The following is a 23,602-nucleotide window of genomic DNA, read 5'->3' as shown; positions in this document are numbered from 1 at the left end:
ATATTTGTGTAGGAAAGTGACTGCATTTTACTTTTAAAAGAGCGTTTTTGCTGGTTAGGAGTAGGCTAGGTCCGTGAATCTGAACTTCTGAGACTTACGTGGAGAGGGAAAGAAGGGTGACAGCTGTCAGATGGACATCTGTCGCAGCTCTGACCCAGCAACTCAGACAGGAGAGAAGCAGATTTTTAAGGAAATGGCTGATGGTGTTTGCTGATCCTTATATCTGTCTCCTTATCAGAGGAGGAAGCCTCCTGTTTGGTTAAGTAAACAGGAAAAAACGAATGTAGGGAGTAGTAATCTTTACTTGCATAGTCTAATCTACCTTGCTAGAGTGAATGGTCTGTTTAATCCCTCTATCAATAGATTAAAAAAAAAAAAAACACTAATCATAGAGTAATCAACCTTTTGGAAGCCTAATGCTATTTAAGCAGCTCCTTTCCTTCCCAGTTGACTGAGGAAGATAGGAGGTTGATTTATGGGCAGGGAGTTCCTTTGATGTAGAAAGTGGGCAACTGTGGTGTAGTCCCCAACTGCTTCCTTTGAGTTGCTGTGCCCAAGTGTGAGACGGCAGGGGACACGTGAAGAGTATTGGTAGGGATGTTGTAGGGTGCAAGGCTGGTGGTGCCTTTTCTAGATATTTCAAATTTCTTGTGAACTATTTAAAATATGAAGCCAATCAAGAAGATTCTCCTTATTCAGGGACCTCACTTTGAAATTTTTCCACTTATTTTGATGAGAGACGAGATATTGGCAGTGCTAAAAGTGAAATGCCTGGTTTTTACTGATCTTCAGCCTCAGAATAGAGGCTGTAGATACAGAATTGAACTCTCTCTGTGTCTGCCTTTCTCACTGCAATGTAGAGAAATACTTGAAATACTAGCAAATCTTGAACAACACTTAAAACTAATTAATGTGCAATCTTCTCTCAATCTGGTAAGCGCACTGTGAGAAAATGTTAGGCAAGTGATGGTTTAATGTAATTCCAGTGTGATAATTCCAGTATCTTAAGGAGTTCTGTTCTAATTTAATCTGACCCAGGCAACAAGTTTTAACCAACAGTAATAATATCAACAACGGAGATGATAGGGAATGGTTCCCATTTAGTTTTCCTGCAAGAGGAGCGATTTCCGTTTTCCCTTTCCCTGCAAATGTTTCAAAGGTCATATAAATATCTGCATGGGTATTTTTCCTTTAAGAACTTATATCTGTTCCTCCCCTCCTCTAGTTCTTATTAAGGCAGGCTATGATGGAAGGTAAGAGAATATGAAAGAGAACCTCTTCCTCTAACAACAGATGGACCTGTAGACCCAAGACTTGCATTGTTTTGATACAGGAGGTTAGTACAAGAAGTGTGTGTAGCGTGAGATAAGTCAAACAGACCAACAGTGTTGACTCACAAAATTAGTCAGCTTGGTCTTGTGGGTTGGGTTTCGTGTTCATCAAGCCTAACCCTCAACTGTTTCAGTACGTAACCAAAGCTAACAAAATGAAATCTTAACCGCATTCCCACCAGAACAACGTGTAACAACTTACCATGAAGGCTAATAGTCATAAAAAAAGACAGATTATCAAAAGCCAAAACCCCAAAACTAAATGGCAAGGGAATAGAAGAATCTAAAAAGGAGAGAACATGTTTCTGGTGTGGAGATGAGTTATTCACTGCTGCTCAGACAAAGCCCTGTGGCCGGCGGCTGCCAGCTGGAGAGAACTGCTGGCCTTGGTTTCTGTCTTCTGCCTCCCTGCTTCGGGTCTCCCTGCAGTGGGTAAAGTGGGATCTTGGACTAGACCTTCTCCAGGGGTCCCCTCCAACCTCAGTTGTTCTGGGGTTCTATAAGATAAGGGATGGTGTCTTTCCAGTTCATATGATGTAAAACCTGGTCTGGAGACATAACCACAATGTGCTGTTCTCCAGTAACTGGAAAAACTGATAAAAATATAAATGAAAAAATAGATCATGTTTAGTTGCAGTGCATGTGCACTTGATAGTAAAGTTCTTTATTTTGTGTTTTTTTTTTCCTATTTCCCCCCACCTTCCCAAACTATTTTACTGTCCTTCACCACATTGTTGTCTGAGAAATTTTGATTTTTTTGGATAAGGCACTGCTTTAAAAAAGTATTTTAGAAAGAATACCCGTAGCACATTTTATTTTTCAATGCCAATAGCGAGATAGCATTTTAAGATCCTAAAATGTTGTCTAGAATCTGATTAGCTGTGAGAGCGCCTACAGTTTGTTAAACTTTAGGGCGCTGCAGGATAGAAGTAAATATTCCAAAGAATTCCCTGGCTCTGGCGCCTGGGAGTGGATTTGCTCTCGTCCTTGAATGAGTGATTTGCTCATTGCAGGGCAGCGAGTGTGTGACTGCAGAGGAGGGAGGGCCACTCGGCCACCTCCGTAAGTTAAGCGCGTGTGGACGGTAGGCAGTGCAGGGGCTCCGGGCGGCCACGAGGCAGAGAGGCCGAGGAATGAGGGCTGGACAGGCACACGTGCTGTGGAATTGCACCGACAGGTACTCTTCTGTTGTAGACACAAGAAGGTAAGCAAATGACGCTCCGAATTTCCAGCCGCTTTGGAGCAGACGTTTGCTCTGTGCAGCCTCTTCCCGTGTTGGTGTTTGTATCTGCCTGGAGGAGCAAGCGTGTGCAGGTCACACCAGCCTGTTGGGACCAAGGGGTGCACTAGCCAGGACCTCTAACTTGATTTGGTGGAAAAATAACCCGAGTGCTGTGCAGTGACTTGGTCTCCAGCCTAGCAACAGTGTGGAAAAGCTGTGAGCAGCAAGAACCTGTTCCATACAATGCGTCCGCTTGTTGCCATTGTGTGGGTTCAGGCTGCGTGCCAGTGTCATCAAGGATATTCTGAGTTATGATACAGGCGACCTTTGCGTGCACCCTTCTTTTCCCCTTTCTTTCCTTCTTTCCCCGTGCTTCTATTTTCATTGCAGTAGTGCTCCAATATTCCAGTGGGAATTTGGGGCCGCGTGGAGAAGGAAGGATGCTTTGCCCCACGGCTGGCGTGGGGCTGACTCATCTGCCATGCCGGTGTTTTTATAGACTTTCGTCCTGGAACTCTTTCAGCACGAGGGTTTCTGTGGCCTTTTCCGTGCTGCTTTGTCAGGAAATCCGACGTCGTACTTCATTATTTTTGCTGGAGTCCCTTGTAATGCTCTGGTGATCAGAGGAAGTTACTGAAAACATTCATGCCGTGAAATCTGCAGCCCAGCCTGAGCCTCTCCTGCAGCCCTACATGATGACTGTGCTTTTTCACTTAACAGCCTCTTTTCCTTCTTCTTTGTCCCTGTCGATTGTGAATAAACAGGAATTAGTCCAGTTGCAGTAATATGTTACACACAAGTACTTGTTTAAATAGAATAATTTTGTAAATATGCAAGTTAGAGTGAGAATGTAGCCAGAAGGAAAAATCCCTGACTTTCTGCCAATCTGAATGCTATTTTTCATTTGCTATGAATGCACCATTGGTCTCTCTTTTTTTTTTTTCCTCCTTATTTTTAAACAAAAGAGAATGATTTACTCCACTACTAGCAATGGGAATGGGAGGGGCAGTTTCCTCTTTTAGGCCAAATATAACATTTCCTGCTGGAAGGTCAGTGGAGCAGGTTGGAGATTGTATTAGCTTGTACTTTTCCATGGTTTTAGCTGGCGCTTTTTTGAGTGCAGTCTTGCATTGCTCTATCAGTTAGATGGTTTCTGTTGTTGGAATGGCCTAAATAACTTTATATAACACCTAAATACCTGCAGGATGCCTGTGCTTCAAATATCCTGTGCTAGTGCTAGATTTTCTTAAACTTTTAAGTATCCCCGTGGAAATCCAGACACGCGTTTTTCAGGAAGTAGTCATTTTCGAATCGTGTTTAAAATCTCTTCTGAGGTTTATATCAGTGATTACTGTCATCTGCCTTTTTCAGGTTTGATCCGTTTCCCACTAACTATAGTGAGAATTTGACCAAGTCTTATCAGGAGGATGAAAAGCCATTTCTTTTTCCTGATGAACCAGTGCTGTGTGTCAAGCAGGATGTAATTTTTAAAGCATTTTACTTCTTGGTCTATCTGTCTCTGAAAAAACATGCAGAAAGTTGCTCTCCAATTCAGATTTTGAGCTTTGAAGGAATAGCTGCTAAATGATGATTTTTATTATAAGCCTTACTGCTGTTAATCACTCATTTTGTAAGAGTCAGGGAGTGCTGGGTTCTTATGGCAGCACTGTACAAATTATATCAAAAGATGAGCCCTAAATTATGGTAATCAAGTTATGTTGATACAGCCTGTATATGCCATAAGCAAAAGAAGTGTGGTAACAGCAAACATTAATAAAATAAGTGCTGATATGGGGGGAGATAAGGAGTGGGAAAGCATGTGAGCAGTGCGTGTCTGAGCCAAGCCAAGGTGAAGAGAGCAGGGATGAGGTCGGACTGGTAGGGGGAGTTTGCAAAGCAAATTCAGTTGCAGCTGGAATCTTCCCCTCTCCCCTCCCTTCAAAACAAGCAGATCTTGTTGGAGGGTTTCTGCAGTCACAGAGGAATTAATTTCTTTTATTTCCTTTTGGTGGAGGGAGAAATGATTCTTAGATGAGGGCAAGCCGTGAAGTGTAGGCACATAATATGGAAAATTTCTTCTCTTAGCAGTGAGAATGTAAATAGCGACGCTAAAAAATGATCATATTATGTCTGTTTGACAGGCAAGGCATCTTCTGAGTTCCTTAAAGCAACTGATGATCTCTAAATATTTACTTTCATGAATGTAAGAGCAGCCTATTTCTTGTTCTATTGCTTTAAGGCTAATTTATTGAAAGCAGGAGGTTTAATCTGAGTTTGTTTGGCTTTGTTACTCCTCATTTGCAGTCAGTTTCCCATTTGCGATATTTATACTTGTGCTGTAGCAACCGAACGTAATTTCTCTCTGCAAATTGTCGTGATGTGAAAACTAAGTGGCAGTAAAAGCTAAAATGGCATCATCTTGGGAGCTACCCTGGGCTTGTGGGATGAATCCTGCCTCCTGCAGCAGGGATGCCAGCCCCTGCCCACTGCAGTAGAGCAAATTCCTCCTCCAGAGCCGGCAGCAAATGTCCTCACAGCGATCCTCTGAAGACAGGGAGTACTCAGCCCTCGTCCATGGGGCTCCCAAAGCGTATTCCCGGGATGGTGATCCTTGCAGGCTATTTGCACGCCTTGCTGTCCCAATCTGTTCCCTTTGCAGAACAACCGGGCCCGCTAAGTTCACCAGCTTGATTCCCGTTTGCTTGGATCCCTCCAAACTGCAGGGGCTTGGAAAAAGCAAAATCTTACTGGAGATTGCTTGCCTGTCTTAACCTTTTGTTTCCAGCCTTTGTTATGATCAAATTTAAACTTGAGCCTGATGCTTTGCCTGTATTTATATTCCATACTACTCGCCCATAAACATTTACGTGCATATTAGCTGGTAGAACTAGCCGGCCGGCTTGGTTAAAAGCTCAGTTATTTTGGAGTGGCTCCACGGAGCTTTCCTGAGCGCTAATTACCCTTCTTTTCTCTTGCTCTTCCTTCTGAAGGGACTTGCAGTTTTTCTTGGGTGCTGGGAGCAGTTCTGATGGCTCTGGGGCAGGCGTCTGCTCCTGCAGCGCCGTTCCCGGCTCATACAGCCCCTTACAGCCCCGCCAAAGCCTGGGCCTGACCGTATTCCGTGCATCCTAAATCATAATTTACGCCAATCCTCACACGTTCTGTGAAGCTTGTGATTTCTTGGGCATCCTTAATTTCTAAGAGCTGTCGCATGTTTTCTGGGGTGGTATTTTATTAGGAAGATTGTAGATATGTTGATGAATCTCCGCTCTGCTCATATCTTGCAGCAAACTGCTTTCCTGCCCATCAGCCTCAGGGTTTCCAGGGTCACACTGAGGGTTTGGGGTTTGCTTTCTTTTGCTCCCATGCTGAGAAAAGATGCTAAACTCTTAGCGGAGAGAAGCGTTTTTTGTTTTGAAATGATACCCTTTTTAGAAAAGGCTTGATCTACCGATGTGATGTGGCCTGCAGCCCCGGCTTGCCTTCATCTGCAAGACCGCTGTCAGCATCACGCTCCTGGGAGCATCCTGCCCCGTTCTGAACCTTCACTGGAGAGGCGTTCGCTGCCTCTGCTCTGCTCGTGCACCCTCTGTCACAGCGCCTAGGCCACAGGCTGAGCCCTGCTGAGCCAGAGCTCCGCTACTGCGGTCAAGAGCTGGGCTTTATGTTTTTTTAAGGTATCTCTTGCCTGTGCCAACACCTTGCTGCTGCACTCTGCCTGCTAAGCTAGTGCCTGCAACCGCTAAAACAGGCTGGATTGTATACGTATTAAACGGCTGGAGTGCAGAGTCTTTTTGAGTGCCTGGGAGATGTGATGTGAGGACGAGCCGTGTGGACAGGAGCATCGTTCTGCAGCGTGGCGGCCCCTGTGCCACATAGACAGCTCGGCCCTTCCTGGCCTTGGTGGTTTGGGCAGCCGGGGCAAGTTCTGCTCCCAGCACTGGCGCCAAATCCCGGTCCCACCAGCGTGGCCGGGACCCATGGGAGCCACCATGCGCTGTAAGGTCAATTATTGGAGGCACCCGGGCTTTGCGAGCGCGCGCAGTGCTGTCGTCCTCCGGGCACCGCTGCCCACAGCAAACACCTCCCGCGCCACCCCGGAGATGTTTTCCACTCTCTTTTCCACTCCTCGCTGCCTTTTGTGGCAGCGTGTTTAGGGTGCCGCGCGTGGGTGCGTTCCATATTGCCTCGCTGTTTTCCCTGGTTTATAAATAGGCTCTTAGCATTAGCTGCAGGCTGAGCGGTGGCATGCAAAGTTTTGACTTAAAAATAATATCAAAGTGTATTGTTGATCTGTTCTTGGAGCGTTCCAGAGTTCAGACAGCATTGAATTTAGGATGCTGCTTTGCCGTCTGAAAGGAAAACCACTTCTTAAAAAGCAGGAATTTAAATGAGGTAAACATGGGTTAGACTTTTGCTTGTCTTGGGAAAAAAAAATGCAACCACCGATCTCAGTTATGAAAAAATAGCTAATGGGCACGGTTGGGAACTACTTTCCATAAGGGTTTCTTGTTGTTGTTTGGTAGGCAAGATGAAGCAAAGTGGGGTTTTTGTTGTTGTTGTCTTTTTTTAATATAAAGAGTGATTATACGTTTGCCAAGTAATATTGTAGTCTGAATAAATTTTAGCTGGCAGGCCTGTGAGTGAATTTGAATGACTGCTGAGGTAGAGGGTATGATGCTGCTGTTAACACACATAGAAGGAGGTCGTCCTTCCCGGGACACTCTCCAGCGCCCACACCGACTGCCTCAGGTTTTTTGCATTTCACTTTGGTATTAGGAAGGAAAGGTGTTCTGTAAGTAAACCTCATCTATTGATCTATTCCACACTCTGTGAATATAAACAGCCTGGTTTGTCTGCATAGGAGTATAAAGATGGATCTCATGAACTGCTTGAAAAAAATTAAGGGTTAGTGGGTGAGTAATCAAGGAAATCTGATTTCCAGCTTCAGTTGGTAGCAGATTTCCTAATTTTAAGCTCATCTCTGTCTAGTGGCTGAGGCACTTTGTGTTCTCACAGGGCATGTGACGACAGCAAGCTTTCCAAAGTCACTATTTAAACTTTAGAGTATTTCTGTAAGCCAGTTTGGACATTTTGTATTTTTCATAAATAATAAACTGAAGCCAGTGGTGACATGGTTGATTTTCAATCACAGCTTTAAACTGAAGATGCAAAGCCTAGAGCTTGTTTTGTTGTGTTGTTTTATCACCAGAAATCTCAACAGAGTTCTGTTGTTGTTTGTGTTTTTAATATTTGCAGTCTGTGTTTGGATTTTTTTTTGTATGAATTACACTAAAGAAGTACTCTCATGTCTTCATAAGAAAAGGCTGCTGTGTTTTTAATGTTAGTGTACTTTGATGTCATGTTACTGGTGTTTTTAAATAGGGGCTAAAAAGTTTAGCAAAGTGAAATCTCAGCATAAACTTCAAAGTATCTCTCTTTAGCATTTTGCATACCCTGCTGTTCTGATTCTTGTGTGTTGGTAAAATACATCTTTGGACTTTGGTTGTTGGAACTTTTTTTGACTTGAGTTTGCTTGACTGGATTAGCTGAAAACCAGCTTGTTGATGCTTCTCCACATGTCACCATCCATCATCTCCTTCCTTAATTCTTGTAATTTAAAGTATCTTTTATATCTGTTTTGTTCTGAAGTCTTTATTTTCTGTGATAAAACTGCAAAATACATCTGAAGAATATATGTGGCTGTTTTAGGAAGGCGTGCACTGTAGTAATGCGAATGTACATTTATTAAACTGTTTTACAGTCCCAGAACGCTTTAAGGTAACGCGTAGGATGCTGTCAGACAGGTTGTGACAAAAATTACTTTGTAAAATTCAGTGACTTCCTCACATTTTCCTCCTGAGGGCACTTTGGCACGGTCCGCTTTAGGAAGCACAGCAGCCGAACACCCCACTATTTTTCAGCTGTTAAGTAGTTTTTGCAGTGCTTTTGTCTCGGGCGAGCGTTCAGCAGCACAAGCAAAGAGGGAGCTTCATTTGATACGGTGTCTCACTGCTCTGACTGCTTTTCCAAATACATTTTTCCGGAATGCAAACCCTCTGCACCTTGAAAATGTCAGTGGAGCTTGAGTTACTGGTCACATGCTGTTTTGAAAATATTAAAATGTTTAGAAATGCAGCAGCTGAAGGGAAAAGGTGAAACAGGCTCGCTCCATAAATAGCTTCAGGAGTGAACACCCACTTTGCTGCTTGCAACCCTTTTGTTGTCTTTAGATAAAAATGAATGAGCTATTTATTTTAAAGGTGAAACGCTAGAGGTCTGGGGGATTTTCTTGGGATAAATGCTTTTGGTAAATGTTTATAACTCGGGGGAGCAGATGAATTTTCTCCTTGAAGGGAAGTGCCTATGAGGAGGGAAGGTTTAGGGCTTTCGGCAAATGAGACTTCGGGTTCCTTTGGGTCTGCTGATGAAATGTCGCTGTCCTCGCGTCCCAGTGTGTTATGTCTCTCCTGTTGTTGCACTGTGGTGAATTCACTGCTGCTTTTTAGTGAAGTGCAATGAGTCTGGGTTTGGGGGTCGCTCTCTTTTTTTTTTTTTTTTTTTTTTTTGCTACAAAATTCTACTACTTTTAGCTTAGAGAATATTGGATGGTCAGAAAATAAAAAAAAAAAAAAAAGGACATGTCTACACAAGGGGAACTGTCTTCCGTGCGCAGTTTTCTGTGTGTCTGTAGGGTAGTGCAAGAGGTGGTGTTTGCTGCCTACTAGATCATGTTCTAACAGCCTTGCCAGGACCCTCTTAAGGGTCACAGTTGTGAACAACGGGCTATTTCATTAAACAGAGCCAGAAAAAAAGGCCAGGAAAATAATGTGTAGTAATTACGGGGCATAGTGTATCACTGCAGCGTGGCTAATGAAGAGCTGCTGCTTTTTAGGCTGCAGGGGCAGCTGATCTTTTTGTTTAAATCCCCTGTCACCTAAGAAGGGCGGCTTAGGTAACGCGTTGTTGTTCAGAGCAGGGCCTGGCTTTGTAGATGCTGCTGCTGTAACGTGAACTGCCCAAAATCCGCACGCAGAGCAGCGGGAGCAGGGAGCTTGACTTCTGAGCTGACAGATTAAAAATGATAATGGGATTGGAGTAGCTGGTTGGCCACAATTTTCTTTCTTTTTTTTTTTTTTTCCCTCCTCAATCCATTTTATGGAAAATCTTCAGTTGTGCCTTTTTGTATGGGAATTACAGAGGGTGACAGAGCAGTGGCACAGGCTGCCCAGGGAGGTTGTGGAGTCTCCTTCTCTGGAGGTCTTCAAAACCCTCCTGGATGCAGCCCTGTGCCACATGCTCTAGGTGTGCCTGCCTGAGCAGGAAGGTTGGACTAGATGGTCTCTAGAGGTCCCTTCCAACCTTGAATATTCTGTGATTCTGTGATTAATGGGGCTTTATCCCGTTACTGAGGCGGTGTCAGCGTGGCCATGGCAGCGCGGGCTGTCCCTCAGCGCGCGGGCAGAGGCCGCCCCGCGGCCGCTCCCAGGCGGGCTTCTGGGAGACCACCAATCCAGCTCTCGTTTACTGGGAAGCGGCCCGAAATGAACAGAGCTGGCTCAGTTCTAACAAAGCCCCTGGTTTGGGCTTGGTGGCTTTGGAGAGAGCCCTCCTAGGGACATGTCACCGCAGCTAAACAAAGAGAGGGGCCATCAAGTTGATCACTTGAAGGGCATCCCGCTCCCCTTCAGTGCTTGAGCGCTGAGTGAATCCCAGAGCAACCACCAAATGCTCTGGGCTGGATGCTCTTGAGTTTGAACCCAAACCAAGTGGTAAACATCCTCCTGCCGGGGCTTTGCGTGCGCCTCTGACCTTCTCCAGGAGAGCATATCAGATACTGCAGTTGAGCGTGGTCCAAACAGCGCTGCTGACTGCAGAGCCTGCTCTGAAATGCACCGTGTCAACACACGGAAAAAATGAGGCGCTTTCCTCCTGGCTTCCTGTAACTGAGCAGGCTTTTTTTGAAACAGTTGGGGGTATAGCATAGATACAGATATATATGTGTGTGTGTGTGTATGTTTCCTTTTGTCCATCTAGTTCTCATGTAACGCCTGTTCTTAAAACATTTTTCTTGTGTTTTAAGAACACTGAATCAGTTTGTGACTTTAAGGGAGTGTGGTTTTATGTTATTTCCAGTATAAATAGTTAACGTCTTTCTTGTTAGTCTGTTCCAGGTTATTTCTGGTTTGTATGTACTGTTTACTGATACAGCATATGAACTTTGGTTGCTGCTCTGTATTTATGTGTCTGACTCAGTGGCTGAGTCAAATTCAGTGTCATGCTTGCGTAAAATCTGAAAGAACCCAAATATTGCTGTTCTGAGATAAAGTGTTGAGAGCACAAGTTGGGTCTTTATGTTGGGAAAACAGGTAGATTTAGGTCTGAACTTTGGAGCCCAGTGCTTGAGACCCCAATTTGAGGCTCCCCTTTGGGTCTTGAAGACATGGCTGAGGTTGCATAGCTTTTTTGCTATCTAACTTTTTACAATATAAGAAAGCCTTGCTCTTCTGCCAGGTCCTTTACCATGCTGACTGGGAAGGAAGCTCATAGTGCAGACTTCTCAGGCACGTGTGCCTGATTTGGGGCTGTAAATCTGGTTTCCTGTAAGGCAGCAGTCGCAGCAGTTTCCATTTCCAGAGAGCTTCACAAACAGAGCTCTCAGTGCCCTGCTTGTGTGAGGGTGCGCGCACTGGTGGGGAGGTGAAAGCCAAGAGGTTCAGTGACTTGTGCAAGTGAATCAGTGGCAGAGTGGATATCAATCAGGGCCTGGGTTCGTGCCACTAGAGTGCACTACTTCCCTCTTGCAGGAATGTTTAAATTTGTTCCTAGGTGTGCTCCTTGTGGTGGGGGGGTTGGAAAGTGCTGCAAACCTGCCCAGCTACTGGGAGTTTCACTTTGGCTTTATGGAGAGAAACTCTGCTTCTGCAGGCTGCTTTTGCCAAATACTAACTGCCAGGCTCTTACGTGTGTTAGGGAATGGCAAAAAGGGCTCATAAACCTGCTTTTTACCTCTAACAGTAATTATTGGAGATGAAAGGGGTACTTGGGAAAGAAAGGGTGCCTTGTAGGTGAGTGTAATTAAAGCAAATGCCTTAAAATATTATCATAAAGACATGAGCTTCACTCTCTTAAAGAGAGGTAATTGATAGTGAGATTATAGTATTTTACCCAATAATGAAAGCATTTTTGGTTTATTTTTTTTTCTGCACAGGTTTCCACTTGAGTGGCACAGTGACAGAGCCTGCAATGCAATCGGAGCCAGAAACTGTTTGCAATGTAGCTATCAGCTTTGATCGTTGCAAGATTACCTCAGTGACCTGCAGCTGTGGAAACAAGGACATATTTTACTGTGCCCACGTTGTGGCACTGTCTTTATACCGGATCCGCAAGCCAGATCAGGTCAAACTGCATCTTCCCATTTCAGAGACACTCTTTCAAATGAACAGAGACCAACTACAAAAATTTGTACAGTATTTGATCACAGTGCACCACACAGAAGTTTTGCCAACTGCTCAAAAATTAGCAGATGAAATTCTTTCTCAGAATTCAGAAATCAATCAAGTCCATGGTAAGTTTGATACCTGCTCTTCGCTTTTCCTTATTCTTTGGTTTTGATGTTCTGTGGCGTTCGCCAAGTGTGTGACCTCCGGAGGGCCCTTCCAGCCCGAACTGCTCTGCAATTGTGTGGTATTTTCGAACGAGGAATCAGTTGTTGAAAGTTTCTTTAAGATGGGCTGGAAAAGAGAAAAAAACTAATAAGCAGTGAGATCAATGCCTGCGTTTCTGTTAGTATGTCGTCTGATCTGCGTTGCAGTTGTGTTTTCCTGACATGAAAGCCGAGTGTTCGTCATTGTGTAGCCACGTAGCTCAAAGAAACTATCTTGCAGTCAACTTACCAAGTGCATCTTTTTGTTGTCTTGTTCATTTTAAGCTAATCTTTTGACAATTTGATTGTGTAATTTTGCTTGATGGCAAAGTATAAAAGCAAGTGGGTGTTACTTTTTTTAATTCATTAAATATGCATTTATTATCCTTTGGGGTTTCTTTTCTATATGAAGTCAGGAGAAATGTAAATCCTGAATTTCAATATTGTTTTCCTGTTACTTCTGCAGCAGTCTTATAGTATCAGCCAAGGTCTTGATCTTTCTGCTCTTTTTCTGCAGCATGTAGGTTTGATGGCTTTCAGTTTCTTGTGCTGAACATCTTGTGTCTGTTAAAGGTGCTGACTGATTTGAGGCTTCTGAGGTGGCGTTCATGTTGCACTAAAAGTGGGTAATGGAGGGTTTGAGTTGGTCCAACCAGTTTCTTTGAGTCCTGTGTTCTGAAATGTCAGCTGATAAAAATGTCCCCTAATGTCACCAGTGCTGTAAGTAGAGGGAAAGAATGAGGAATCTAAATGCAACCTTTGGTTTGTTTGCTCATTTACAGCAAGGGTTGTTACGTGTTAGACTTGTGAGAGAGATGACCACTATTCCACGGAGTTTGCAATAGAAATGCAGGTAATCTGCCTAACATTAGCATAAGAAAAATATACATGTTCATGAGATACAGTGTGAATAGGACAAAAAAAGCAAGCCTTTCCCACAGCAGGGCTCGTGAGCAAGCTAGCACATCTTCCTGTGGTCCAGGGACCTACAGGAGTGGTCCTTGATGATAGTAGGGAGAGGACAGTGGTGTTGCAAAGCCTTGTCGTGGTGACAGGAAACTGTGTTGGAGCGTGCCTGGGTAGGAAGCTGATCAAGGGCATAAAAATAACAACTGTAGGATGGAATTTGGGTCAGGAGGAAGCCAAGAAGCTGAGGCTCAGGAGCTCAGGAGTCTTTCACCAGCTCCGGAGGGTGGCCCGAGGGAGGGCCGTGCCTTGACTTGTTGCAGACCATAATGAGAAGGTGGCTGCCGAGCCGCCTGGGAGCGGAAGGAAAGAGAAGATCAATCGGATGGAGGCCGTGAAGCGACAGAGGAAGGTGCTTCAATGAGAAAGCTGAAGGGATGTGGAGCGTGGGAATTGCAATGGCCTGGACATCAGGAATTAAGGGGAAGGAAGAGCAGTTACGGGGTGTGTGAGTGGCACAGGGAAGGGGGTAGTTGGGAGTGATGTGAAAAAGTGACAGGGGGAGAAGGGAAGGCAAATGTGGGAGAGGAAAGGCTGATGGTTATACACATATATGATATTTTGTTATATGCATATGATACTTCATTATTGTCAAAATAAGGAAAAAAACCCTTTAGTCATTAGTATATATGTATTTGAAAGATATTTAATGCGTGTAACCTAACCTGAATAGCATAAAGAGTAAGGAAACAAAAATTGTTGATGGTTAATTATGAACTTTCATGGTATGTTTGAGTGGGCTGGTGTAAAATTCCGCACAATTTAAGCTTTTGTCTCATGCTTCATGATGCTTTCCTAGTAAAATGAGATGATTCTGTGTCTTTGTTGGCTGTTTCTGAATAAAATACCAAAACTGAACTAGAAAATCTAGGAAGCATAAAAATAAGCTGTTATTACAAAAAAAAAAAAAANAAAAAAAAAAAAAAAAAAAAAAAAAAAAAAAAAAAAAAAAAAAAAAAAAAAAACCCTGAGGTACACAAAGAGGTCTGTGGCTTTCTGTTCCTCCTCTTGAACTCACATAAAACTATTGTTTTATTGTTAAGTATGTTTCCTGTGCTAAAAATGCTGGATTCTTTTAAGGGAAAAGTAAGCTCCTCTGATTGCATAACAAGTAAGTGTTCTTTGGGGATTCATACTGTAATTAATTATTTTGATCTGTCGTCAAATTTCTTGAATAATAATGATAGTTTTTAAAAAAAAAAAAACCTACCAAAAATATCTGCTTGTGGTTCCAGTAGCATATATTGATAAACAGCAGATCCCCATTCATTTTGTCCTGTCTCTTGTACTGCATGTGTCTGTCTGTAATACAAAGCTGTCGTGGAGACCTCTCTTCCTTTGAACAGCTTAACCTCAATAAACCATTGATTGGAGAAAAATGATATTGAACTCTGCTTGAAGGCACAGGTAAGTAAGAGGAAAGGCTTATGTAGAAAACCGTACTTGTGATAGAAAGAGGAGACCTAGCCCTGAAATGCCAAAACCAGCTTTAATCAAAGGGAAGTCCTGAGTTGGTAGTTGTATGAGAAAATCGTCTTCAGTGTTGCCGAGAGGTTTTTGTGATTCTTCTTCTTTGTTGTATATAACTTCTGGGTTTTTTTGCATTTGTGGTGAATGTACTAGTTTTTTATAATTCCAATAATAAGCAAAAGAAATGAGGTCTCTTGAATATTTTGCTGTTGTTTGAGTGATCCTTGGCTTTCAAGAGCTTTGACCACAGCATTTTTGACTTGCTTATGAACTGGCCAGGGAGCTGGAATAACTCTGCAAGGCCTTTCCTTTCACAGAAGGTATGTTGCATAATGGTTCATTTTCTCCAACTTTTGTCTTACACAGTGTTCAATGACTGGTTTTGGCCACCTCACTGTGAAAGAGGTTCCTGGGGGAGCTAGGGAAGTGTGACTTAGCCTGATGACACAGGTTTTGAGATGACAGATCCCTTTGAGTTCCGTGGTGGATGCACGTGGTGCAATATCCATCCGTTCTTGTTTCCTGACCGAGACCCGCGCCAGGAAAAAACAAGGGGATGCTGCTAGAAGCACAGGAATTACGTGGTCTGCTCCCAAACTCCTTCAGAGAAGCTGAGCGTCATGTCGAATGAGCGAAACCCTCCTCTGGCTTTGCCGTGCACGTTTGCACTTACTCCTCATTGCCTTGCAAGTGTCTTATCCACAGAATATTTAAATTTTGGAATCAAGCATTTTTGAATGCCTTTAGCACGTAAAAGCACTTTTTGGGGAAGAAATGTTGTGTCTGATTTACTTGTGTGACACTGTGGATGCTACAAATGGCCTTGCTCCTGATGGTCTCGAGGGGGGAGAGCTGTTGTCCCCTTGAAGACCCCCCAGCTCTGAGCGTCTGCGTCACCCACAGGTGAACGCGACTTGTTCTAGACTAGTGTCCTTTAGTTGAAGGGACGGGGCTTTTCATGGGAGATTGTAGCAAAAGAAAACTGAGCGGTAGATAACTGTATTTGTAATTCTTCAACGGTGAAAAAGGGAGTTGATTGCCATCGAATCATTTAAATTATATAAAGGATTGGTAGTCTTTCTTATGGCCCTGCTTAAAGCAGCAAAATTGATTGAGAAGCAAGGTGCCAGGGGTGAATGGGAGACGTGGCAGGCGGTTTTCCTTTCGAGAGGGTCCACGTTACGTGCTGCAACACTTGGCGTTAGGTGTGTTTGAGCTGGGTTTGGGAAGGAAGGAAGGGACAACGGGTAAATTTGCAGATGAGAGCGAAAACTAGTCAAAACTAGAAATATTTCAGAAATTCAAGTAGAGGTGAATTAGCAAAATGTAAAATGAAGTTAAAGATTGATAATCACAAGATAATACTGAAAAAAATAGATTATACTTGTAGGACAGGATTTCAGATACATTAAGCATTAAAATTAACTTGTTTTATTGAATATAAATCAAGATATTTTGTTTTGAGACATGCAGCATGAGATAGGGGTCCCACTGAAAATGCTGCTTTGTACTGACAAAGAGATTTTTCTGCCCACCACACAGGGATGAACTTTGAAACTTAATGCTGGTAACTTTTGTGAGACTAGGATTTCAGCAGGAGAGGTTAGATGCTTTCCAGAGAGAAATGTGTGCATGTGGGCGCAGTGCAGCCCGTCCTGCCTCTACACGTTCTGTATTAAAAGCATTAAAAGCGGCTGCTTCCCAGCACTGGCTGCTGCTCTCCAGTGCTGTGCATGGGGCTGGAGGTGCCCTGTTCCACCCAAGAGTTCTGAAACGAAGTGCAAGATGAAGCGACTTACGTGTCAGCTTTGAAGCATTTGGGGAATCGAAGGCATGATAATATTTTTGAGTCATTAATTTTATGATCTTTGTTTTTATTTGATTATTGTTTAGAGAATTCTGAGTACACCGGGTTTATAGAATCAATTATCACTCTGTTGTGAGTCGGTGCAGCAGCAGCCTTGCTCTCTAGCTAGGACCGCTTGGTCTTTGCATGGCACGCAGGAAGTCCTGCTTTCCCTGTAATCTTTTTCCGCGTTTTCTCCTTAATACTGATATAGGATGACATTTAATAGAACTGAGGTGATCTACAGTTCATTTGGATACTTAAGCTCACATTTTTTTCATAAAATGAAGTTAAAAACATAGTATTTCGATGAGTAAGTAATTTGATGCGGTTTCATTTGAAGATGAAAACAAGTGTTGGGATACTTCAGAAGTGGGGATCAGGGAAGCAGTTTGTCTTAAAGATTCTGCGTTCCAGAGAGATTTTATCCAAATCACACTGTAGATCTGCTCCATAGTAGATCACAGCTTAGGCTTTTTTAGGCCATATTCTGTTCATTCTTGACCTGTGCTTTGCTTCTGTTTACTTTTCTTTTAGAAGTTTTCCATATATGACACAGCTTACTGAGTGCAATTACTTATCTTAAAGGAATTGCTCTTAGAATTGCTATGTAAATGATGGAAGTGTCTTTTATTTAATACCTGTGTAGCTTAGAACTTGGTAATGGGTTCGTTTTTATGTGTAAAAAGTTAGGACCATTAATATAAAGGTCTTTTTAAAAATGATATTCAGGTATAGGTTTTTATAAACAATTACGCAACTCAGTGTTCTGCTTTGATTGCTAAGAGTGTGTGGATATTTTAATTTTCCATAATCAAGCATGAGTGAAAATGTACGGCCATGTCTATAGACTGAGAATAAAGATTTTATTTAATGTATTTGCCTATCTGTAGGTTCATAATATACAACCTATTTCAGAGACCTGTCATGATGGGAGCGAACAAAGCCAGAGGTTGGGGGGATGGAGAATAATATGCGAGTGTCTATAAACTGACACCGTTTAATTACAGGTTTTAATATTTGGTGTAATTATACACTGCTTTTCACTTGCATAGTTCAAATGTGAACTAATCATCCTCACAAAGCTTATAAGTAAAACTTATACCCAGTTTACATGGGGAGAAAGGGAGTTGGTCTCGGCACCAAGCAGGGCTGTAGAGACTCATTTCACACATGCCGAAGCCAAGTCCAGTTGGATGTCACTGAAACTTCCTGATGCATCTGGATTTTTCCTGATGAACAAATTTGGTGATACAGGTTAAAGCTCATGTACAATCTTGTGGAAAAAAAATGACTTGGAATGAGGGCTATCTGTGGACTAGGCTGAGCAGCCCCTCAAAGTTCAGCTCCTTGGCTTGGTGGCCTCAGACCTTTGGCTTGGTACCTCCTTCCACCGGCACGAGGGTCGTACTGGTGCTAGTGCAGTGATGCTGAGCCCCTGGCCATGGGGCATTTGGCAGCACGGCAGCAACGTTAAAGGCAACTTTTGGGTTTTTTTTAACAAAAAAATATAAATAAGTCTGGGGAGGGTGGCAAGGGGGGCAAAGCAACTGGCCCGGGGTGATGGGCACCCTTGTTGCAGCCAGGAAAGGCTGCTGCTGGAGGCTATGGGAGCTGGGTGGAAACTGAGCCTTGCAGCACAGGCTGGCCAGCAAACTCCTGATAAAATGTAAACGCTTATGGAAGGAATTCTATTTTTTTCCCTAAATAGGGAAGCTTAGCAGAGGAATCTTGGGCTATTTTTAATACAATTTAGAAGTAGCCGTGCTGACGTGACTTAAAGGTAAATCTCCCTTTAAGTAAGGAATAACATAGATTAGGTTTATCTTTTGTGTGAATATATATATATATACACATATTTAAATAATTCATTTTCACAAGTCTTTTCTATGTGTTTTGGAGCAATGAAATATTTAAGCTATTTGCAAGGTGATACCACAGACCTGGGGCTGGGCGACAGCTGCACTGCTCGTGCCCGTGCGGCCTGAGCTCCCTTTTTATCTTGCTCCCTGCAACTGAAGCCTTCTCCGCAGGTGTCCGTGGGGCCGCCCGAGCTGAGAGCCCCCCAAACCAGCGTGGTGACAGGGGAAGCACTCGCACAACAAGGAGGTTTTTCATTCCGTAGGTTTTGTGCTGTCTGGGGCTTGTGTCCTGCCTTAAGAGACCCTCTAATGGTTCCTGTGGAAGGCAGGAGAGCTCTTTCGCATCAGCAAAGGCACAAGTTCTTATTAATCAAAAAATATATGTAAGGACAGCACCAGCGCAGCATTCCCAGTTGGAGGCTCTTAAGTTGGAGGCAGCTTAGGAAGTTGCTGAGCTCTATGCTTTTTTTTTGACTTTCTCAGCAACAAGCTGCATACAAGATATACCTCCTTCACCCTTTAAATCTTCCAGTTGTATTTTCACGGAATGAAGGTTCCGTCATTCCCTGCAAAACCCTTACGGGCAGAGCTGCAATTGTAAAATGAACAATTAAATCAGTAGAATCAATGTTTAATTCCTATAAAGCTGAAAAGTTGCAGGTGTCTCTTTGGATTCTCAGGATTTGTTTGGATGCAAGGTTTTGCAAACCCGTCTATGTAGTTTCTTTCCCCAGCAGGAGCTTTCTTTATTACTGGTTATAGGGTAACGTGGCCTGGGATTTAAAGGTGATATGTTGTGTTAATGTGGTTCTGTTTCTAACATCTAGAAACCTGTTGGAGGGAGAGATTATATCTTAGAAGGAGCTCAAATGATTCAGCAAAAGCAGATGCTTTGTCCTGATCAGGATTCTGGGAAGATTGTGTTGATTGCATTTAATTTATACACCAAAAAAATTTCAGGCTTAACAAAAGTTCCATAAAGTGCAATTGTGACAAGCCCCAAATGCCAAGTTAACTTGAGTCTGTGGCATTCTTAACATACCTTCCGCCTGCTACACTGGTGCATTAACTTCAGTTTCTCTGGCAGTCTAGGGAAGAACTTGTCAACCACTTCAGTTTGATCTGTAAATTTTGCCAAAAAAATGTACAAAAAGATAAATAAACAATTGGTTAAAAAAAAAAACCCAGGGGAAGTGCTGGCTACTTCAGGAATATGTAGATTGCTGGATGGTGCCAAGACTTGTCTTAGTTATTTTTAGCCCCTTTTAGAAGAGAGCCTTTAAGTTTGTACTGGACCAGTAATCAAGGAAGAGTTCAGTAGAATTAACTCACTAGAAATAAGATCACCTGTGCAAGAAACTTCCACGCTCTTGCACAGCTGGGATTTTTATTTATGGTGGGAGATGCCTTTAGTGCTTTAAAGTGCTTTAGTGCTTTAAATGGGATTTGTTTGGGGAGTTTTTAAACTGCTTGCTCAGCTTGGCAGAGCTTCCGGAGCTCGGAGGCTGCGAGGCCGTGGGTTTCCTCGGGCTCATCGGTCGTGATGCCCACGGTCTGTCATGCAGCCCGAGCAAGGTGCCCGAAGGAACAGCAATGGCACAGGAACTCATGTGGGAGAGTGCCTTTAATGTCACAGTTACAGAAACGGAAAATGCATTGTAAAATTTTCTTCCCTCAGCAGCTATATTAGAAAATACTTTTTAAAATTTTAATATTATTATTGTAAAAAGATGTTTGTTTAAATGCTATTTCCTAGCTTGTCATTTCTTTATAGCCTACTGTAAAGAAATTTATTATAAAGACTGTTTATATCAAAGCCAGGAGATTCAAAATGAGACTGACCGCAAATCCAAAAAGCTCTTCATTGCTTCTCTCCCTTGGACCCCTGAACTGCTAATCTTTATATAGAAAATAATGTTGTTTCCTTTTCTTCCTCTTTGCAGGTGCTCCAGATCCAACAGCAGGTGCTAGCATAGATGATGAAAACTGCTGGCATTTAGATGAAGAACAGGTCCAAGAACAGGTTAAACTCTTCCTCTCCCAAGGTGGATACCATGGATCAGGGAAACAGCTCAATTTGCTTTTTGCAAAGGTTTGTTGAGTATTCTAAACCTTTTATACTTGTTAGCCATATTTAGTTAGTCTTGGGAGCATGAAAGCAAGTTAATGAGTTGTGCTACAGCAATGGAACATGGTCTGATGTGTTTTGAGATCAGTTTAAGGAGATGAAGCAACATTTCAACCATCTTCAGCTTTGCCATTTTCTTCTTCCTCGCCCCCAAAACATGGGAGAAAGAAGCCTGATAATCTTGCAGCAGCTTGCATAACACACAAATCACAAACGGGCTGCTTGGGGGAGCAGTATGTTTGAAGAGTTGCAACGACATACTGAAATCCAAAGTCATTGTTAAATTGGGAGGCAGACTACTCGACTACTGCTTCTTCTATTTCAAACATTCACTTCAGTTATATTACTTGCACTTACTTAGGAGAGGGGTAGAATGCTTAATGCTGTAGCAGATTATTTATACTATGTGGGTTGTTTTTTCCTCCAAGTTTGTATTAAAAGCCTCCTTTTCTAGGTGCGAGAGATGCTAAAGATGAGAGATTCCAACGGAGCTCGCATGTTGACTTTGATAACAGAACAGTTCATGGCTGACCCTCGCCTGTCGCTTTGGAGGCAACAAGGAACTGCAATGACTGACAAGTATAGGCAGCTCTGGGATGAACTGGGTAAATGCACAGACTTCACAATCATCTAGAGGTTCATGTGTATAGTGCAGAAATAATTAACTGTTTGGGGGAGGGGGTAAAGCTTTATTGTGCTACTAGATTAAAGAGATTGGGGGCGTTGCACGAGAAGGTAGCAGGGGAAGGAGAAGACGCGTGGTAAGAAAAACGTTCAGTTGCAGCAGGTTGTAAATCACTTGGGGGACTAAAACTAATAAAACAAAATGCAGAACATATCCATACTACTGAGGGTAAGTACATAGACAAGAAAAAACAAGAAAGATTAAAGAAGTCTGTTCACCACTAGAGAGGGATAGAAGATACAGAGAATATTTGTTAAAAGTATGAGAAGATACTCCTCACAGAAGAAGATGTATCAAAGGAGAGAAGTCCATTATTGAGCAGGGAATGAGCTCAAATAAGAGGGCTAAAACAATTCTCGATTTCCAGCAAATGCTGACTATTATAGGATGCACAATTAAGTTGTAGAAGACTGAGAGGAACACAGGCAGTAATGGGAAAAGACTATTTAAACTGGTAGAGTCTGGTAGTTGCTCCGAAGTATCCAGAAACTAGCTGACACAGTTTGAACTATTTCCAAGTGCTTCAGAAGTTCTGAAAAATCTATGAGAATTTGGGGCAGTGTGAGGAAGCTGAAAACTGCTGACAGGTAAATATTGATCTTTAGAGATGGGTGAGTGGGTGGCAGTAGGTATCGATAGACCACCAGCATTGCTTTCATAGAGTGTCTGGTACTGCAACAAACTACTAACCTGCTGGTGTGTGAGCATGTAGAAGATAACAGTGATAAAAGACAGCCTGAGTTATTGAAAATATAATGGTAAATCTGATTTGTTTCTCTAAAAGAAAATTCATTAAGTGTATAAGGGAAGAGATTAATGTGAGATGTGTTAATTGTAGTAAGATTTCGGTTGCTGTTGTGGAGACTCTCAAAGCAAATTGAAGATGAGCTGCCCAAGCAGAATTGTCTTGTGGTTCGTGGAACTTGGAGTAGTTAACCGTGTTCCTACTCAGTTTGGAAACATGCTTCAAGTCTAGTCTTACAGCAGTTTATGTTGAACTGTGTTCTGGTCAATGATATGTGTAATGAAAAATGTATATAAAATGTGTAAGTAGTGGCCAATGGGTAAGTTGTAAACACCGGAAGAGCCAAAAATCAAAATGAGCCTGATAAATTTTAAAAGGTTCAGAATAAAGCTAAATGAAATTAAATAAAAACTAGAGTAAAAAGCTTCTTTGAGAACAGAGAAGTGAAAAGCAGGACTTGCGTTTTCCACTAGCAGAGGATAAGGATGACCCTGAGTTTATTCCCTGCTGTCTGCTGGGCCTAAGACTGAATGGAGTCTGTTTAGCATAAGCTATGCTTACTCATAGGGAAGCGTTAGGTCAGTAAAGCACTGGTTACATGGCTGAAGTTGTAGACTTCAGTGGAGGAAGATTTCAAATCAGAGCAGACAAAACTGTCAGCCTAGACATTCTATTTGAAATTTAATAACCCTTTTAGCATGTCATTTTTCTGATCTTGCCTTGGCTTGAAGCAGGATAGGGGGAGAGGGGAATTTGCACCCATGGCTCATGCTTAGATGGACATGCATACAGCAAAATCTTATTGTTCTGAAAACTGGAGGGTCTCATGCTTCGTTGCTTATGTGAGTTGAGCTGGTAGGTGGTGGGAGAGACAGAAATGTGTTCTCCATCTGTTACCTGTAGCAGTCTTAACACATGCTGCCAATAAACATAAAAGGTTTTGATAAATTGTCTTAGTGGCTCCTCTTCTTGTTTCATCAGTTTCATATTAACATCATCTCCTTGACAGCATCAACCTGAAGGTGGAGGAATTGGAATCTCGCTGCCTGCAGCATCAAATAACCAATATTTCACATTAATTGAATTGAGTAGTTTACCTTGTTTCATCGGAATTGTATTTGCCACCCCCAAAGAGCTGCAGTGCAAATTTCCAGCCTCGCTGCTACCTCAGCCATTGTATTTGTAATCTTAAATTCCTACTAGAGCAGTCCTGAACTGCTCTATCTATTGAAACACTATCACAGTATTTTGATCCCATACCACAATTTCTGTTACAAATACATTTCAACCCACTTCAAGCGTGCACTGGAGTAAAGGCAGAACAACAGCTGGATAACATAACTTCTAGCTGTAGGTCTTGTTTACACTGCTTTCCTGTCCACTTCCTTCCCACATTGGTGGGATTCCTCCCACTGGCGCTTAGCAAGTTCTGTAAAAACTGCAGTTAACTGGATGAGTCTTTCTGGGTTGATTCCCACCTTGTGTGAGAAGTACAAGCTGCTGCCATGTTTTTGCTGTGGTTTCATCATGTATTTTACTCGAGGTAAAAACTAATCTTTTCTGAGGTGAGCGTGCTTCTCTAAGTCAACATGAATGTTAGAGGGCCAAGGTGTTAGGGCAAACCAGAGTTGTGGTAACAAACTGCAGAGGTGGGAGCAGAGTGTCCCTGCAGACGTGAGACCTGCACCCGCAGTGGCAGAG

General features: G+C 42.8%; 1 protein-coding gene across 1 annotated transcript in view; it reads left to right on the top strand.

Moving 5' to 3' along the window:
- The window catches only part of ZSWIM6 (zinc finger SWIM-type containing 6), an 80,274-nt gene that overhangs the window by 20,695 nt on the left and 35,977 nt on the right, over positions 1 to 23,602 (top strand). The window contains exons 2-4 of the mRNA XM_026037103.1: positions 11,765 to 12,121; positions 20,287 to 20,435; positions 20,926 to 21,076. Of these exons, the coding sequence (XP_025892888.1) occupies positions 11,800 to 12,121; positions 20,287 to 20,435; positions 20,926 to 21,076 (622 nt within the window). The 5' untranslated portion in view covers positions 11,765 to 11,799. The remainder of the gene's footprint in view (positions 1 to 11,764; positions 12,122 to 20,286; positions 20,436 to 20,925; positions 21,077 to 23,602) is intronic.

The sequence above is a fragment of the Nothoprocta perdicaria genome, unplaced genomic scaffold (assembly GCF_003342845.1).
Source record: "Nothoprocta perdicaria isolate Ctin4 unplaced genomic scaffold, notPer1 scaffold_1, whole genome shotgun sequence".
Lineage (NCBI taxonomy): Eukaryota > Metazoa > Chordata > Aves > Tinamiformes > Tinamidae > Nothoprocta > Nothoprocta perdicaria.
The sequence above is the reverse complement of the archived record's forward strand: the minus strand, read 5'-3'. Positions and strand labels throughout refer to the sequence as shown.